General features: G+C 32.1%; 1 protein-coding gene across 5 annotated transcripts in view; it reads left to right on the top strand.

Moving 5' to 3' along the window:
• The window catches only part of SMAD2 (SMAD family member 2), a 98,051-nt gene that overhangs the window by 66,651 nt on the left and 12,009 nt on the right, over window positions 1–19,391 (top strand). For 3 of the 5 annotated variants that reach the window (XM_074279324.1, XM_074279325.1, XM_074279328.1), the window contains exons 3-8: window positions 41–130; window positions 1,292–1,485; window positions 2,165–2,299; window positions 9,965–10,039; window positions 16,605–16,658; window positions 18,492–18,704. In XM_074279324.1, coding sequence (XP_074135425.1) covers window positions 41–130; window positions 1,292–1,485; window positions 2,165–2,299; window positions 9,965–10,039; window positions 16,605–16,658; window positions 18,492–18,704 — 761 coding nt within the window. The remainder of the gene's footprint in view (window positions 1–40; window positions 131–1,291; window positions 1,486–2,164; window positions 2,300–9,964; window positions 10,040–16,604; window positions 16,659–18,491; window positions 18,705–19,391) is intronic. The other 2 variants (XM_074279326.1, XM_074279327.1) reach the window with 1 other exon arrangement.

The raw sequence follows: 19,391 nt of genomic DNA, 5'->3' as shown, positions 1-19,391 counted from the left end.
CATGTTCACATCAATTTTTTGTTTTTCAATTTATGCACAGCACTTGCTCTGAAATTTGGGGACTGAGTACACCAAATACGATAGATCAGTGGGATACAACAGGCCTTTACAGCTTCTCTGAACAAACCAGGTGAATATTCTGCCCTCTGTCGAATCAAAGAGATCTTGTGGGTGGGGGTGGGTTTTTGGAGAGTCTATCCAAGTGGGATGCTTTGCATAATTTTATTAGGATGTTTCCTTTTATGTCAGTTATATGGCATAGCATTTAAAACAGTTGCTTGCCTGTAATTAAAGAATATTAAATGTTTCAGCTGATGTTTTGACCAATGAAATTCTAGTTCTGAAATACTTTTTAAAAGGAATGGGAAATTTGATAAATGCACACTCTTCAGTTTGAGGTTAGGTTATTTCTCTAATATTCTACAATAGGCCTGATCCTTATAAAGCATTTAAAACAAACAAAAACAACTGGTAATTGTCCAGTTTTTCTAAATTTAATTTAGTATTATTTCTTATACTAATAGCGGGTAAAATAATTTATAAAACCCCTTATACTACAGTTAATTCTGGGGGAACTAATTTTTATTTTTACCTTCTTTTCATCACCGTATCAGCTTTTTCAGCACATTGATGTTTGTCTTTTTTCATCTCATCACTACCATCATCTGCATTTATGTGTGAAATTATGCAGTATATGTTAATTTTCAAAAGAATCACAACTGTTAATTTACATTAGTTTAGGCTGCATTCACATTAATGTAGATATTTAACAAACTCACACTCTGTAAAAACGTGCCTTCACAGTTCATTTTTGTGTTGATTCTCGTTTTTTGTTTTTGTTTTTGTTTTTGTTTTTTACCACCTGCAGCACATGCAGATTGGATTGCTGTCAGGTTTGTTGACTAATAGCAGTAATATTTCCTAAATGTCCTTAAACAAAATCATTCATGATAGCAGCATAACCTTCTGAAGGCAGAAATTGAGGATGAGTGTCAAGTACAGATATGTATAATGCTATTCAATGAAACGTCATATTTTGTCTAAAGATTAACAGCTGTGTCATTCTATAAGACACATCTATTTCTACTAACTTAATTGTTTTTAACTAGTTGATTAAATAGGACACATCTTTCAATATTTGTGCTGTACTATTTAGTGGAATTGAACTATTTGTCATTCTTTTTCATATTATACTAATATAGCCTACACTGAGTTTTTTTGTTTGTTTGTTTTTTTTTAATTTCCTCCTTTTCTCCCTCCCTTCTATGATTTCCCCTTTCCCTCTCCACAGGTCCCTTGATGGTCGTCTACAGGTATCTCATCGAAAAGGATTGCCGCATGTCATTTATTGCCGCTTGTGGCGCTGGCCAGATCTTCACAGTCACCATGAACTTAAAGCAATTGAAAACTGTGAATATGCTTTTAATCTTAAAAAGGATGAAGTTTGTGTAAATCCATACCATTACCAGAGAGTGGAGACTCCAGGTAGGAAGATTACTAGTTGCTTTTTTATTGTTTTTGTATTAGAATTAAAAATATAAAATCGTAAGTCAAAATATATTTATGCACTCATTATTTGGACTAATTTTAATGTTAAAAGGAGACTGCATACTGAACTAAATTCTGACATGAATATAAATAAAGATACTTAACTCTTGATATTCAATTTTGTTTCATCATAGCTTGAATATGGTAATTTAAAACATTTAGAATTTGTAGAAGAAAAATACATAGCCTATACTTCTAAGAAAAACCTTGCAGCATGTAAAGAAAAAAATCTCTTGGAATAACACTGAAAATACATATATACATATTACTATAAAATACATTTGGACTTTTATTTTAATTGAGCTGGTTTACTTCTGCCTTAGAGGATTTATAATATCCAAAAAATATATAGTATCCAAATACTAGTAAAGAACTTTAGAAAACCAATTAATGTTACATTTTGTATACAAATTTTGAATTATGAATTACTTTACCTAGTATTAAAGTAGTTGGCAGTATCTTTACTCTGCAGTGCTACACATCTTCATATGTTAAATGTCATATTTTATAAGTTTAAATTGGCCTATTTAGTATTAATAAAATGACACTTGATTTTTTTCATACTTTATTATTGATATTTTAAATGTAACAATGTGAATTTCTTGAAATTTTTCAGTTTTGCCTCCTGTATTAGTGCCACGGCATACTGAGATTCTAACAGAACTACCCCCCCTGGATGACTATACTCATTCCATTCCAGAAAACACTAATTTCCCAGCAGGAATTGAGCCCCAGAGTAATTACATACCAGGTATTTATTGATTTGGGTTTGTTTTTTTTTTTTAGTTCCCCTGAAGCTTTTGTTTATGAAGTGATGTTTAATTCTTAATCATGAAGTTTTATGTGTGTTTAGATTTATACATACACACTCGTCTATTACCTAGTTACAGATTTAACTGGTTCTGTAGTAATATTGATATGATATTTCTGATGTCTTAGCTTGGCATAAGTTTTTTTAAAAATAAAGGAAAATTTTAGCTTTGTTTTTTTCCCCCCCGTTGCTTAAGAAGCAAAAGGAAAACATCTTAGTCTGTCTTTGTTTTCAAGCTCTCAGTGCTACTAGTAAAGTGAATAAATGGTATAAGGGCAATGATAACATATATATAATACTTTAAGCTTTGCATGACACTTTAAAAAAATTTCCTATGTGACCTAATTGATAGAAGACAAAATTTCGAATCTGAATGGCCTTAGGGTCAAGTTCTACCTCTAATAGATACTAATTGTATGACCCTGGGCAAATCTTTTAACCTCATAGACAACTTTCTTAGACTTAAGTTATAGATAGTTGTAAATCTGTACTAGCAGAGTATTTCTTTTTAAAGGAAAGTATAAGTTCTTATGTTAGTGGGGAAAATTCTAACTTAATCATGGTCACGCAGCTAGTGAAAGGCATAGCTAGAACTTGAATACAACTGCTTTCAGTCAACATGTTGAACATTACTGGATTGAAAATAAGACTTTGGGGAGGCAGCTAGGTGGCGCAGTGGATAGAGCATCAGCCTTGAATTCAGGAGGACCCGAGCTCAAATCTGGTCTCAGACACTTAACACTTCCTAGCTGTGTGACCCTGGACAAGTCACTTAACCCCAGCCTTAAGAAAAAATAAATAAATAAAAAAGAAAATAAGACTTTGGGCAAGTGTTATTTTGGAATAAAGAATCAGGAGACCTAGGTTCTTGAAATTAATTTGTCTTCTTGGATAAATACTTCACTTCTCAAGTCTCTTTTCTATTATTTGTAAAATGAGGGGGGTAAATTAAATGAACTCCATTCTAATTCTTTTTGTTGAATTATGGGTTCTTGTATGTTTCCTTTATAGCATTTGAGCACTTTAGTTCCTTATTCTCTCCATCTTTGTTTAGCCTCAGAAAGTCAAGAGAATGACATCAACATTCAAAATATTAACAAAGCAGAAAACTCAGATTTTCTCTTTCCTACCTAATATGTCTCTGTTCTGCTTACTTTTTCTCGTTATGGAACCTGATACCCAAGTAAAACCCTAAGGGTTCCAAATTCAATTCTCTTGTAAATAAGGTATTTAGCAAAGTGGTGTTAGTAAATTATCAGTTTTTAAAGGTGTTTAAAGATCGGTTTTTGAGACTTTCCTTTCTTATGAACCCCATGGACAGATTATATTAATGCAATTAAGCTAGGAGAAAGTAAGGAGTTATAAGTCAACTTTTAAAAAAATATTTTTTCCTATCATATGTAAAAATAAGTTTTAATATTAAAAAATGTGAATTTTGAATTCTCTTCCTCCTTTATCCCCCTCTCATCCAAAAGGAAAGCAAATTTATATGCAGTCATACAAAACAAATGTCCCTATTGGTTATGTTTTGAAAGAAAACACGGAAACTCTCACCCTGAAAAAAAGAAAAAAGTTAAACTATTCTTCAATTCAGACACCATCAGTTTTTTCTCTGGAGATGGATAGCATTTTTTATCTTGAGTTTTTTGGAATTTCTTGGTTCATTGGGTTACTGAGAATAGCTTCATCATTCACAGTTGATCATTACACAATTCTGCTGTTACTGTAGTACACTGTTCTGGTTCTGCTCATTTCACTTTGTATCATGCAAGTTCATGTTCATGCAAGTTCATGCATGTTCATGCAAGTCCAGATTTTTTCCAAAATCATCCTGCTCTTCATTTCTTATAACACAATACTATTCCCTCACAATTATGTACTACAACTTATTCATCTATTCCCAGTTCATGGATACCCTCTCACTTTCCATTTGTTTTTCACTACAGAAAGAGTTGTTATTAATGTACTATCCCAATTTTCCCATATCCGCTCAAACATTTAACATTTTCTTTTTTTGTTATTAGTCATTCTGATAAATGTGAGTTGGTACCACAGAGCTGTTTTAATTTGCATTTCTCTAATCATTACAGATTCTCAGAGCATTTTTTTTAATGTAATTATAGATAGCTTTGATTTCTTTTGAAAATTACCTGTGCATGTTCTTTGGCCATTGATCAGTTGGGGAATTCCCTTTATTCTTAAAAATTTGACTTCATTCTTTATCTATTTTAGAAATGAGACCTTTGTTGGAGAAATCTTTCTTACTTGCTGTAAAAGGTTTTTTCACAGTTGAAAGTATTGTGTATTTCCTCTATCCTATTTCTTCCTGTTCCTCTCTTCCTTCCCCTCCATTTATTGTCCTCTCACCTTGTGCCCTGATCCTTCTTGGAAGTGTTTTGCTTCTGATACCCAACCTCCTTTCTGTCAGCCCCCAATCTCTTTTCTTATCCCATTCCCCTCTTTAATTCCCTATAATGTAAAATGGATTTTTATACCCAACTGAGGAAGTATATTTTTTATTTTTTTGAATCAATTCCACTGTGATTAAGATTCAAACACTGTCTGCTAGCCCCACACCCCAACTTTTCCAATGTAACAGCTCTTTCATGCCATGCATATGTAAGATAATTTTTCCTCCTTTTCCCAGTGCATCCCTCTTTCTAATCCCTTATTTTTGTTTTAGATATCCCATCATAGTCAATTCATACCTGTGCCCTCTATGTATATTCCTCCTAACTGCTCTAATAATTATAAAGTTTTTAGGAATTAGAAGCATCATATTTCCATGTAGTAATGTAAACAATTTAAACTTATTGAATTTCTTCTTATTTCTCTTTCCTGTTTACATTTTTTATGCTTCTCTTGAGTGCTGTATTTCAATGTCAGGTTTTGTATTTAGCTCTGGTCTTTCACCAGAAATGTTTCAAAATTATCTATTTTTAAAAAATCATCTATTTTACTAAATATTAATTTTCCCTCCGAAGGATTATATTCAATTTTGCTGAGTGAATTATTCTTGTATTCCTAACTCTTTTGCCTTCTGGAATCATCTTCTAAGTCTTCTATTCCTTTAGTATAGTAGCTACTAAGTTTTGTGACTTAGTATCTTGGCTGTGGCTCCACAATATTTGAATTGTTTGTTTCTGGCTACTTACAGTATTTTCTCCTTGACCTGTGAGTGCTGGAATTTGTCTGTAAGAGTCTTAGTAGTTATTGTTTTGGTATCTCTTTTAAAAAAGTTATTATTGGTGGATTCTTTCAATTTCTGTTTTACCATCTGAATCTAGGATATCAGGACAGGTTTTTCTCGATAATTTCTTGCAATATGATGTTTAGGCTCTTTTTTTTTATCATGGCTTTGGGTTATTTCAATAATTTTTAAATTCTCTCTCCTTGATCTGTTCAAGTCAATTATTTTTCCAGTGAAAACTTTTCCTCTATTTTAAATTTTTAAATTTTATTTTAGTGTTTGTTGAGACCTTATTGAGTCATTAGCTCCCACTTGCCCAATTTTATTAAGTATGGGACTCTTAACTTTTATACAATCAAATTTTTGAAGGTGAGGTATGCCTAATCAATCATTAAACATTTGTTAAGTGCTTGCTTTGTGACAGGCCTTATGCTAAATCTGGGGATACAAAAGGAGTATAAGTAGTATAGTAGTATAAGTAGTATAAGCTATCAATCAGAGTAACCCCTTCTGTTTCATGGATTTAGACTTGGCCACCAGTATAGTTTGCATTGTTTTTTATTAGTAGAGAATTTAGATCTGAAGCATTTTCTATAATATGTTATTTGTATAATTACCTTAAAATTTACAAAATATTGTTTAATATATCTCATTTAAGGTTTAGCACAACTTCTCTGTGATTTTTGTTTTCATCCCATTAACTGTGATCTTTGTGTTTACTAAATACTTGTGTGTTAGGTAGCATATGAAAACAAAATTTATTCATCTTTTCACTCAAGGAGCTTACATTCTGCAAAATGCTGTAATGTATACACAGATAAATAAGTTAACATGCAGCATTGTCAAGAGGGAGAGATTTCTGACAACCAAGGAAAAGAAGGAACATTTAGGGAAGATTTGTGCAAAGTACCACTTGAACTAAACCCTGAGCTTCAAAGAGACAAATTTTAGAGGAATGAAGATATGAAGATGGCATTTCCAGTTTGGAAAAGAGTAGACTAGTTTGATCAGAAAATAGAATGCAAAATGAATGAAATAACTTTGACAAAATATGAGGAATCAGATTATTGAAAACTTTAGATCTTGGGACATTTTGTTTATATTTTGTTCCAGAGACAATAATGGGCCTCTGAATTTTATTTTAGGGAAGTGATGTGGCCAGATGAATGTCTTGAGAATAATTATTTGGCATACCTGGGAAACCTAAGGGAAGGGCAATTTAAGAATGACTCTAATCTTAAGAATTTACATGGGCAGAAGGGTAATGATGTCAGCATAAGTTTGGTGGGAGAAAACGGTTTAAAAGAGCTTAGTTCTGTTTAAATCATGTCAGATTTAAACTTATCTGGTATCTCAATTGTGGAGGTAGCCAGTCAGTAGTTGGCCACATAGAAGTAGAATTCAGAAGAAAAATAAGGTTTGGTGTATATATATTTGAGAAATCTACTTAAAAATAATTTGAATCAATAAGAGTTGATGAAAGATAACAGAGAGTGTAGAAAGAAAAATAAACTCATGACAAAATATTAGAAGATATTCACACTTTGTGGGTGGGAAATGAATGATAATCTAGAGGAGAAGTCTGCTAGGGAAGAGAAAAAACAAAACATCAGTGTCATATAAGCCAACAGCAGAAAAAAATCTTTGCAATAGGGAGTTAATAATGTCAAAGATACAGATAGGTTAGATAGAATAAAAATTAAAAGGTACCAGATAAGAGACTACTCAGAACCTTAGATGGTTCCAAATAGAGTGGGGAAGGAAAAAACAGTTTGTATGGGATTTAGAAATTATTAGAAAGTGAGGAGGTGAAATGTAAGTTAGATGACCAGGAAATTAGTTAAGAAAGAGAGGTCACATTATTTTTCTTAATGATGGGGAGACTGAAAATGCTTATAGATGCCAAAGAAATATCTGATGAATAGTGAAAAGATTGTGAGGAGAGATGGGAAGATCAATGGAGCAAACTCCCAGATGAGACAGGGATAAAAGAACACAAATACTACCCAAACTTTTCAGATATGGGCTCTTTCCCAGGAAAAGTTGTATAAGAAGCTTGAAGAAGGGGGTGAAAAAACCCAAACATTTGAATTAACTTATTATAAAAAGTATAATAGTGTCAATAGAGAAAGGAGTATTCATGTAGCAAGCAGTAAAAGATCCTTGTGAGATTAAAGAATTTATAGTAGATCCCACATAACACATATAGTTGGGGAGACTTCTGGAATGTATTAATGAGTGGGATTAGTGGTGGTAGGTGGTTTAGATAGGCAAAGTATAACTGCTGTATGATGGGGGGAAAGAAGATCATTGATTTAGAACTGGAAAGAATCTTAGAGTCATCTAGTCAAAGTCACACAGTTGTTAGTGTTAATAGCAGGATTTGTTTGTACTATAGTCTTCTGATCCCGATCCAGTGCTTTTTCCATTGTACTATGTTGGATTCAAATATAGAGAAGAGTGTGCATAGATGAACTGGTGATCCATGGAATCAGAATGTGAAGTGAGAGTGAGTTGAGAGTAGAAATGATGATGTGGGAGAGATCAAGGAGAGACATGGAGGTATTGGAGATTTCAATGAGGATGAAGAAAAACTTAAGGAATATTGAAAATAGAAAAGCTTATAGCAATCAAGAATTTTATTTTATAATAAAAACTTTACATGTGGTATTTTTAAAAGCTTAACTATTTAAATGAACTTTTTGTCAAGCAAAGTATTTTACACATATTGCTAGTTTAACTTTGTTTTTAGAATTTCCTACTTTGATGGAAGGGTTTTTACCTTTTTCTAATTAGAGTATCAAAACACTTGTATATCATCTTTTTTTAATGTTAAATATGTGCAATTCTTCTATACTTACTTCCACAATTATCATGCTGCACAAGAAAAAAAAATGATAGGAAGCAAACAATCAAAAAACGTGAAAATACTGTGTTGTGATTCATACTCAATCCCCACAGTCCTCTTCTCTGGTTTGCATATCGTCTTAAGATGAACTTTTATTTAGATACTAATATCAGTTTTATCAAAGGGTTTAAGTTTATTACCAAAGAGAAGTACAAGATTTAAGTATTAGAAATTTCAAAGCAAACATTTTATTGTTTAGTAGTAATAATTTTTCCTTCTTTGTTATTTGGGATTTAGTTGTCTTTAGGAAATTGCTTTTTCATGTCTCTGCTTTCTCGTGCCCTTGAAAAACTTGAGTTTACCTAAAGTTGATTATCACATAAAATTGAAATTGCTAGTACTGTATTGACTAGTTTCTTTTCCCCCCCATGGAAAATATTTTGGCTCCTGATCACAAAGAAAATGATATTAAAGTTCACCTAATCTGTCATTTTGCTTGTCTTACGTATTCTGTGTGTATTTAATTCTGTTCTAAATATTCAGAAACCATTAAAGAACTTCGCACAAAATCTCATTGATCATTTAGTTTAATCAAATATATGAAAAAAGAATTCCCTTTAAAGTCATTGCTGGGCAATGAAAATTGAGACAAAATTAATGCCTTTGCTGTGAAGAAGCTATCAGGGCAGACACCTTGCACATAATTTTAAGTGTTTTTATAAATCTATACAAAATTAAGTACAATCTTTGATTTGGGGATTGAGAGCACTAGGAGCTGGGGAAATCATAACTGATTTAATGAAGAAGATGGTGTTGAACTAAGTGTTGAAGGAAATAAAGATTTGTAAAAAGTAGAATTGAGGGAATAGGAAAGTGAAAATGGAAGGTGGAGTCTGCTCTACCTACTTGCTGTTAGGCAAGTTTGGTGTCTGGAATGGTGGTATTCCAGCTACTGTTTAAACGTCTCTGGTTAGAGGGAATAAACCCAGCAGTCCATTTCTGTTTTGGATAACTTGAATTGTTAGGAAGTATTCTTCATCTGAACCCTAAACCTGCTTTTCTCTGTTTTCCATTAGTTTGAAAGACCATCAGAGAGATGGCCTTTTCAAAATGAACTCAAAACATATCTCTTTAATGATGCCTGTGTTCATTTGTGAAAAAAACTCAATATATACAGGATTAATTCCCTTTTTAATAAAGCAGATATTTTTAAAAAATCAATTCTGTGTTTGGATTCCCTGTATTTTTCTTTTAGTCACCTTGTAAGAAAGTAAGTTAGCTCTCAAGTTTCCGTTAGTAAGAAAAGCATTGGGAGAAGCCAATGTCTTGAAATAGTCAATTCTAGGACTTCTTTGAAGTTATCTTTTGGCTATTGATCCAGAAAAATATACCCATAATAGTTATTCAGATATGTAAGTAAAAACAAATTGAATATTTCATTGACATGATTTGGATAGGAACCTATTTTTGTCCTTTTATATGAATACATGTCTCAATTGCTGTTTGAGGGATTAATTAATAGGGAAAATGATCTGTCTGATTTGTTAAAAAAAATTTTTTTTTTTAGAAACACCACCCCCTGGATATATCAGTGAAGATGGAGAAACAAGTGATCAACAGTTAAACCAAAGTATGGACACAGGTATTTAAAAGTAATTTTTCTTTCAAAACTTTTCCAAAATTTATAGGAATAATACTCTGGAGAAATTAATAATATTAGCAGGTCACTTCTTAAAATAAACTTTATATGGAATTTCAGCTTTTTATGATGATTTAGATTGTGCATTCACATATTTATTTTAAAATGTTAATATTTATAAATATAAAAAATTAATCTTTTCTATATCTTTAAACAGTCTAAAACTGGTATAAAGTTAGCTTTTGCTGAATAATCTCTTTAATGAAGAGGCTGAAAGCTGTGCAGATCTCTTGATTTCAGGAATTCTGATTTATACTGGGCTAAGCCAATTGGATATTTGCACTAAAGTTGGCATTTATAGGGAATATGGCAAGCTCCTAGGAGCAAGAACCACTAGTTTATCTAAAGAGGGATGAACCCAGTACAAGTCTGTAACAGAGCAGGCTAAAATTCTCATGCTAGTCAGAGTGGGACTATGACTGTGACTAGCTCTTGTACTACCAGCCTGACCAAAATAGGTATACCAGTCTTAAAGAAAGCATAAAGTTGGCTTTTTACAAAGTTTTTGAGTGAGTGAGTGTTATGTGTGTATGTGTACTATACAATGATACTTCTTTAATGTGTGCTTTTTAGTAGAATTGAAAATTTGATTACTGTGATTACTGATGGATAAAGCCTTAGATATTCCTAAGTAATAAACATCCTTTTCTTATTGGCACTCATTTTATATTTCAAAAGCCTAAATAAATGATAGTTTTCACTGAAAGCAAAACTTGCCAAACTTTGCTAGAAAATTAAAGGTTAAAATAATTCATGATAAACTTAGATGTTTATCATGCACGCTCTAAGTTCGGTCATGTAGATTGTAACTTTTTAAAGCTTTTTAATCTTTTTTGATTTTTGATCTTTTTTATAACTCTCTGAGAAAGTCTCCACATAACACTCACGGCTTTTTAATATTCATTGGAGCACTTACACTGTTTCTCAATCTTTGACACAAAATTGACTTATTTCATTTTCTTTGAAAATGTTTTATGCCACTTCTCACAAGTCATAGTTGATAACATACTGTAGTGTATTTATATATACTGTATAGCATTCCACTAATTTTTGAGTTACTTCTTCCTTTTGAGATGTTGACATTCCATAATTTGCAGCCTTATAGACAAGAGAATGCTTTGTTGACTCTACAATTTCATTGATGTATATCAAGGAAGATCATAACAAATCTAGTGTTTTACCTTGTAGAGTCTTTGTTCATTTCTTTCTATAAATCCTTCTTAAACAAGTTATAACTTTTCGGATGATAATTTTAATTTGTGAATTCAGATGCAGTACTTGGGCATTGATTATCCTATCCTCATGCAATATATGACTTTCCTTTTCTAGTTATTTGGATCTTTGATTATGTCTTTTCTAATATTTCTCAACTTGCATTCATTTTTGGTAATAGCTTTCAGCCTTATCCATTATACATCTTTCCACTATTTTTTTTTTCCATTTTGGTAATTTTTTTTTTCCCCTGAGATCTTGTCTTTCCAAAAGTTTGCAATGATATATAGCATTTTTTTTTTTTAATAGAGGGATAAAGAATAAACCTGTGAGTTAATCATTGTAGGGAACTCCTAGGTAAGAAAACACTAAGTATAAATGCAGATGGGTACCTCCTGTGCTGCTTATAATTATAGCAGGTTGTCTAGAATAAAATGTTAACTGGTGTATGACTGGGAAGATAAGTTAAATGTTAGTGGTGGGACTTGAATTTAGATCTTTCTGGCCTTATAAGAGCACAAATCTTTATCAGCCTTCTACCACTGGAATAATATTAATGTTTAAAAAAAAAAAGTGAGGTATTTTATATTACTAAGCACCTGGAGCATTTTTGAAAATACATTATATTTTTCCAAATGTGACCCAATCTCATTTTATTTCTGTGTCTAATGCCTGGCTCAAAACACATGTATTAAGAGATTTATTCAGCAGACTTTTTCATCAAATCATATATCATAATCTGAACTACAGTATAGTTCATTTATTTTGGGGGTTTTTCCCCTCTGGATTGATGAAATTAGTCTTTTTTGAATGACTATAAATCTCACTGAGTTAGAGAGGTCCTCTAGTGTTCTGGGGCTCAATGCATATTCACCACTATGTCATCTACAAACAAAAAGTACCTAATAACAAGTCTTTTTTTTTTTTTTTTTTTTTTTTTTAATGTAAACTTAGGGCTGCTGCCCTAACTGACATTTTTTAGAGATTTCCCAGGTCTCCTTGATGTCATATTTAATACTACTTAGGATTCTTGAAGAAGGTTATCACTGATTGTATCTATCATTCAATCTTATATAATCTTCATTTATTAGCCTTAAAGAATCTCTAAGGATTCATTTTACTTTGCTGGAATTCAAATTTTTAAAAAATTAAAAATATTAAATAAAATAAATTTAAAAAATAGATGGGCTTTGGTTAAGATCATGAATCTTCAGCAGAATCTAAGATTAAGATAAGATAACTCAAAAGGTTCCTTCTACCTCTTTAGATTTCTGATATATGTGGATTAACATAGCAGGCTGCCTCTCCAGCTTGCATATTGTAGTTTGGACAGGTTTTATCCTTTTTGTTTTTCTAATATATACAATAAAGCCAATTTCATATGTGTGTATATAGATAGGTGATTATAGAGTCAGAGAGAGACACACACACATAACAGGGTCTCTACAGACCAAAGTAAATCATCAATTGGCTTTCTTTAAACCAGGCCACAAGCTTTCTGTAATGATCTCTGGAAAGAGAGGCAACATGGTATAGAAAGAGCATTGCATTTGACTGGTTCTGCTTTTTATAGCCTCTTTGGGTAAGATTAAATGAATACAAAATAAACATTACCTATTTAACTTAGAATTATCATTTTTGGAAATTGTTTCACCTTTGCACTAAAATGAGATTTTAAAAAATTTTGACATCTATTAGAGATAAAGTAAATAAAAATAAAACTTTTAATAAATTCTAGTAGAACTTTGATCTCCTACCACTATACACCTGTCAGATTGGCTAAGATGACAGGAACAAATAATGATGAATGTTGGAGGGGATGTGGGAAAACTGGGACACTGATACATTGTTGGTGGAGTTGTGAAAGAATCCAGCCATTCTGGAGAGCAATTTGGAACTATGCCCAAAAAGTTATCAAACTGTACATACCCTTTGACCCAGCATAGCTGCTATTGGGCTTATATCCCAAAGAAATACTAAAGAGCGAAAAGGGACCTGTATGTGCCAAAATGTTTGTGGCAGCTCTTTTTGTTGTAGCTAGAAACTGGAAGTTGAATGGATGTCCATCAATTGGAGAATGGTTGGGTAAATTATGGTATATAAAGGTTATGGAATACTACTGCTCTGTAAGAAATGACCAGCAGGAGGAATACAGAGAGGCTTGGAGAGACTTACATCAACTGATGCTGAGTGAAATGAATAGAACAAGAAGATCGCTGTACACTTCAATGCTGTATGAAGATATATTCTAATGGAAGTGGATATCTTCAACATAAAGAAGATCCAACTCACTTCCAGTTGATCAGTGATGGACAGAAATAACTACACCCAGAGAAGGAACACTGGGAAGTGAATGTAAATTGTTAGCACTACTCTGTCTGTCTACCCAGGTTACTTATACCTTCGGAATCTAATACTTAATGTGCAACAAGAAAATGGTATTAATACACATATATTGTATCTAGGTTTTATTGTAACACATATAAAAATATATGGGATTGCCTGTCATCGGGGGGAGGGAATGGAGGGAGGGGGAGATAATTTGGAAAAATGAATACAAGGGATAATATTATTTTAAAAAATTACTCATTCATATATACTGTGGAAAAAAAAATTCTAAATAAATTAAAAAAAAAAAAAAGCAGAACTTTGATCTCCAAGATGACAGGACCCTTTATACATTATATTGTCGCTGTATCTCACTATTCTGTTTTCTTCAGTAAATGTACACTATTTACTGAGACAAGGAGTGGGTGAAAAAGAAAAAGAAATTGTGACTAAGTTCTCATTGCTGGCAAAATGGAGTTTAAAGGCAGATTTCAGTGGTCCTAATGATATTCTTCTATCATTAACCTGTAAAATTTGTCTTTAATCACAGATTTAAAACAAAACTCAGTAAAGTTATTAGCAAAGAATAAGCTTTTACAAACTAACAATTACTTAATGCTGATAAACCCATTATAAAATTTTATAGTTAACTGAGAGGGGAAGATAAAGTCTGGGCCATCATTACATAAATTTTTATTTCTATACTAATAGAACTGAAGTTATCTTTTTCAGAATTGTTTTAAAAAGCTGCAATTTAGATTGATAAGTAAACAATTACATAAGTATTAAAGATGATATCTGGTCTTTTTTTTCCTCATTAAATTAGATTCCATTGTGAATACAGTGCTTTTTTTTCTGCTTTGGCTGATTCTGTCTCTGTACAGCTTATTTTTTCAAGACTCCCATCCCCCCTTCCTGTATAGACATAAGTTTTCCTCTATTTTTTTTTTCCTCCCCTTCTTTATATCTCAGTCCATTGATCTCTCTCTCTACTGCCCTCCTTAATCCTTTCTTCCTTTCCTCTTTCCTCTTCTCTCTCCCTCTACACCCTTCCCCCAAACTTCTGGCCTCATACCAAAGATTTACTCTCAACTTATACCCTTCAACAGCTTTTGTTGTCATTCATCCCTTCTGTTACTGATCTTCAATTCCTTTGCTGCCTGTAGACAAGCTCTGATCTTTTCTTCCTCCCTTTCTCCTTCTTCTCTCCCTCCTTCACTCCCCACTTTGATACTACTATCAAGCTCTCACTTCTGTCTCTCTCCTTTCACATCCAAATCTTTAGAACAAGTTGCCTTTATTTTCTTTCTTCCACTTCTTAGGTACTTGGAGTTTGGCTCTGGTTTTAATCATTTAATTAAATTTGCCTTTTCCAGTTACAATGTTATCTTAAATTTCAAATCTAATGTCTCTTTACTGTTAACTTTTTTAAACTTTTCTAAATATTTAACACTTGACCAACTCTTTCCTAGACAATTTTTCTGTTTTCTGAATTTTCATATTGTGCTCTCCTACCTATTTGTTTTTTTTCAGCCTTAATGAAATATCATTTAAGGCCTGCCCTGTAACTGTGGGTGTACCCCAAGGCTCAATACTGGGCTCCTCTATGTTTCCCTTTTGGTGACCTCAGTAGTCATGTTGGTTTAAAATGTTCTTTACCCAGATGATCTAGATCTAAATTATAAGTGCTCTCCTGAATCTAATGTTCTTTATCAGATATGCTTTTTGGAATTTCAAACTGATTGTCTCACATGCATTTCAAACATTCTTAACCAGAATTCTTTTTTTTTTTAAACCCATTCTTAGAATCTCCTGTCTTCCCACATCCACTTTTTAGGATCCTGCCTACCTTCAAAGTTCTGTTTAAGTGCTACTTCCTACATGAAGCATTTTCTCATCCCTTAGCTACTAGTTTCTCTCAAAATATTTTCTTGTACATATTTGATATATTTTTAATATATTCTTAGATGTCTACTTATTTCCTCCTATATTCCTACTGTCATTTTTATCTTTGTGGCCTAGTGTGTAATATTGTGTCTGACACATTGGATAAATAACTTTCTTTATTGCAAGTATTCCATTGATGGATGACCTCTGTGTGAGAAGTATGATAGGAGAAATCTATTAAGATGTTATTTGTAAAAAAAAGTATATTGATCATATAATAAGAGATGAATAACAGATATACAGCTTGATTATTATACTAGTATGCATAAATGGGAATATTCCTTGAAGATCTTCCAACATTTGAGGTTACATGTTTTATGGGAATTATATGGTAGAACATGATCAAAATTCACTAAATAAAGTGGCTTGCTTGGACTTTGATTTAGCTTGATAGAAAAGACACATTGATTAGGACAAGATTGTTTTGAAATACTGAAGAAAAGTAAACTATATATTTACCTGATATACAATAGTTTTCTCTAAAAATTTTGTTAATTTTATTTACACAGTCATTCCTAAGGTATTTATAGTCTTATAAGTTTCCAATAATAGGCCCAGTAGGTGACTTATTTATAAATTTTCTATGCCTGGAATTCAAAATTACCTATATTATCAACTAGCCATTATATAAGATCAGTCTAAATTTTCCTTTTTGAGATTTTCTTTTGTTCTTGTCACTAAAAACATCTGTCTACAAGAAGAAGTACTTCATATAAAATTGAATATGCAGAATATGTTCTCATCTGTCTTTTTGATCTTGTCTTGTGTGTTAAAACTTTGAGATTGTCATTCCTTTAAAGAAAATGTATAACATATAAATGTATAAGAAGTGATGAATAATAATTATTAGCTTTAAAACTAATTGCATTATTTAAAATAAGTGGCATTTAAGCCCATGGGAAATTTTATATGGATTTTCCAAATTGTTGACATTGATTATAACTCATTTAATCATTTTCTTGGTATTAGTAGTGGCAACAGGGGTAAATCTGGACTATCTAATGTTCTCTTATTATTCTAGGATCTCCAGCAGAACTTTCTCCTAGTACTCTTTCCCCAGTTAATCATAGCTTGGGTAAGTTGCTAATCTTTATCAGTTTTTTTGTTTTGTTTTGTTTTTTAAAGATTTCCAGTTGTCATATATTTATGTAACCCAAAGTTTCTCTCTCTTTTAAGGTGTGATTATTTCATATGTGTGCTAGTGCTCAAGTTGATTTGAGGGAAATGCTCATTATTTCTGTGATATATAGACATCTGAAGTATTACTACAATTCTAAATTCTTATTGGATGGGAAAAAAAATGGCACTATTTTCTTATTCTTGGAAAATTTAAAGGTCAAGTACAGCTAGGTTTTAAGATAGTCCATGAACTTAAAATTTGCTTTATCTAAAATTAGTTTTTATATACATGTTTTAAATATAAAGGCCTTTTTAGGGATACAAGTAAAATCTTTTTGAAGAAAAATGCTGCTTTAATAACGGTTCCATGTAAGACAGCATGATACAATGGAAAGAATACTATACAAAACACTTTATAAATGTTTCCTTATTTGATTCTATAAGATTGGTGCTATGATACCTATTTTACAGATGATGAAACCAAACCAGACAGGTGAAGTGTCCAGGGTTATCTTGTTGGTTATCTTGAGGGCAAATTTGAACTCAGGTCTCTGACTCCAGAACCATTATTCTATTCACTATGCTACCTAGCTGCCTCAGCAAGTCATTTATCCTCTCAGACTCCAGTTTCCTCATTTGTAAAGTGAGGGTTCTGGATTAGGTTACTCTTTAAGGTCCTTCTCAATTCTAAGTCTGATTTTATGAGTCTTTTTTATATAGTTACTGTTTCTTGTCAGCTTCATAATATGAAATTGAAACTTATACATAGCTAGGAATTAATTGTTCTTGTGAGTCTAGATACCTCTTGAAGCATTTCAAAAATTTTTGATTTCAGATTCCATTTAAACTGGCATACTTAAAATGTTTGAGTTGCTGAATTGCATTGCTAGAGGGAATTTCCTCTTGTTGCAGTTCTGTAGTAGTGAAATTACAAGTCCTGCCTGTGTCTTTGTCCCTAGATTTTGTGTACCTTTTTCTGTTTTGATTAACTAAGTAGCTTAGTAAGTGTTAATTAAATGTTAAATTAGGAAAGAATGTGAGAGCTGAGAAGTTTTAAAAATTTATTTTAAACTGTCACTGATATAAAATTTTTATTCTAGTTTTAAGCTGATTTTATGAGATTTTCTGCTCTTTGCCTTCTCCGACCCTTTCCACCCAAAGTTATCTCCACTAATTTTACTTTTTTTACCTATAATATAGGTACAAATAGTTAAAGTGAAAATTCAGAAATATGAAATTGGGATACATGTCTAGTTAATTAACTATTTGATCACCAGTTACAGAAATCACAGAATCTTAGTGCTGGAATAGATTTTAGTGGTTGTCTTACCTTATATATGAGGACAAGTGCACAAGTAAGTGAACTTGCCCAAAGCTTATATAGCTAGTTAAATGACAAAGGTGTGACCAAAATCTTGTCTCAAAACCAGTGTTTTTTTTCTGTTATTTCCCTTGGGGTTTTTTTTGGCACTTGTTAGTGATACATTCCTAGAGTGGAAAATATTAAAATTTTAGCAGTTTTAAAAGTGAAAAATTTTAAGTGGTTTTTGGCTAAAACTATCAGTAGAAAAATGATCCAAAATGAAGAGATGGGGTTTTAATATTGGATGATTGGATGAAATGAAATTCTGGTTTGATTTATAGGAAATAAAACCATTTTGTAGGTAGATGTTCATCACATAGTACTAGTATTGGTGTGTTTGCATTGGTAAAGATAATTATGCTTGTTGTGTATTGTATCACATTGTTATCTTAAAAATTCATTAGTTTTCTCTTTCTCTTTTTGTAGATTTGCAGCCAGTTACTTATTCAGAGCCTGCATTTTGGTGTTCAATAGCATATTATGAGCTAAATCAGAGGGTTGGAGAAACCTTTCATGCATCACAGCCTTCACTGACTGTAGATGGATTTACAGATCCATCAAATTCAGAGAGATTTTGCTTAGGTTTACTTTCCAATGTTAACCGAAATGCTACAGTGGAAATGACAAGACGGCATATAGGTATTTCTTTTTTTTCTTTCTTTTTTTTTTTTTCCCCCCCTCTAGAATTTTGACTTAACTGGGTATTTGTGTTTTGGGTCAGTCACCATGTTGTTATCAGTGATAACATGTGCTACTCTGGTTACAGTAGCAGAAAATTCTGTGACAAGACAGCTAGTCTTGTGCATTGGTAATGGAAATGTGTGGCAGTATGCTATTACAGAAAGAATGTAAAAAAACAGTCAATTAATTTTCTTTCTTTCTTTTTTTCTTTTTTTTTTTTTTTTGGATACTAGGCACAACTAGATATCTGTTACCATTTCCATTTCTAGCTAACTTGTGTCCCTCCTTTGTAGAGGACTTGGCTTAAATTTTAAATCAACCTCAAATATTGGTTGATAATCCCTTGTTCACACTTTTTCTTTACAAGGGCTTTAACTTAGTTCAATTCTATAAACATTATGATTCTCTCCTGTGCCAGGTACATTCAGAGACAAAAAAAAAGGAATGATTCCTGAACTCAAGGAGTTTACTGAAATCAAACCACACACACATACACACACACACACCCTATGCAAATGGAAATAAATTATGGAGAAATGAGGAGATCAGAAAAGGCCTTTTGTGACAAATATCACTTGAGCTAAGCATTCCAGCCAGAGGAGGTAAAAAGGGAAAACATTACATACTTCAAGGATTCAAGGACAG

Source organism: Sminthopsis crassicaudata, chromosome 1, assembly GCF_048593235.1.
Source record: "Sminthopsis crassicaudata isolate SCR6 chromosome 1, ASM4859323v1, whole genome shotgun sequence".
NCBI lineage: Eukaryota > Metazoa > Chordata > Mammalia > Dasyuromorphia > Dasyuridae > Sminthopsis > Sminthopsis crassicaudata.
Note: the sequence above shows the minus strand (reverse complement) of the source record. Positions and strands in the feature narration are given on the sequence as shown.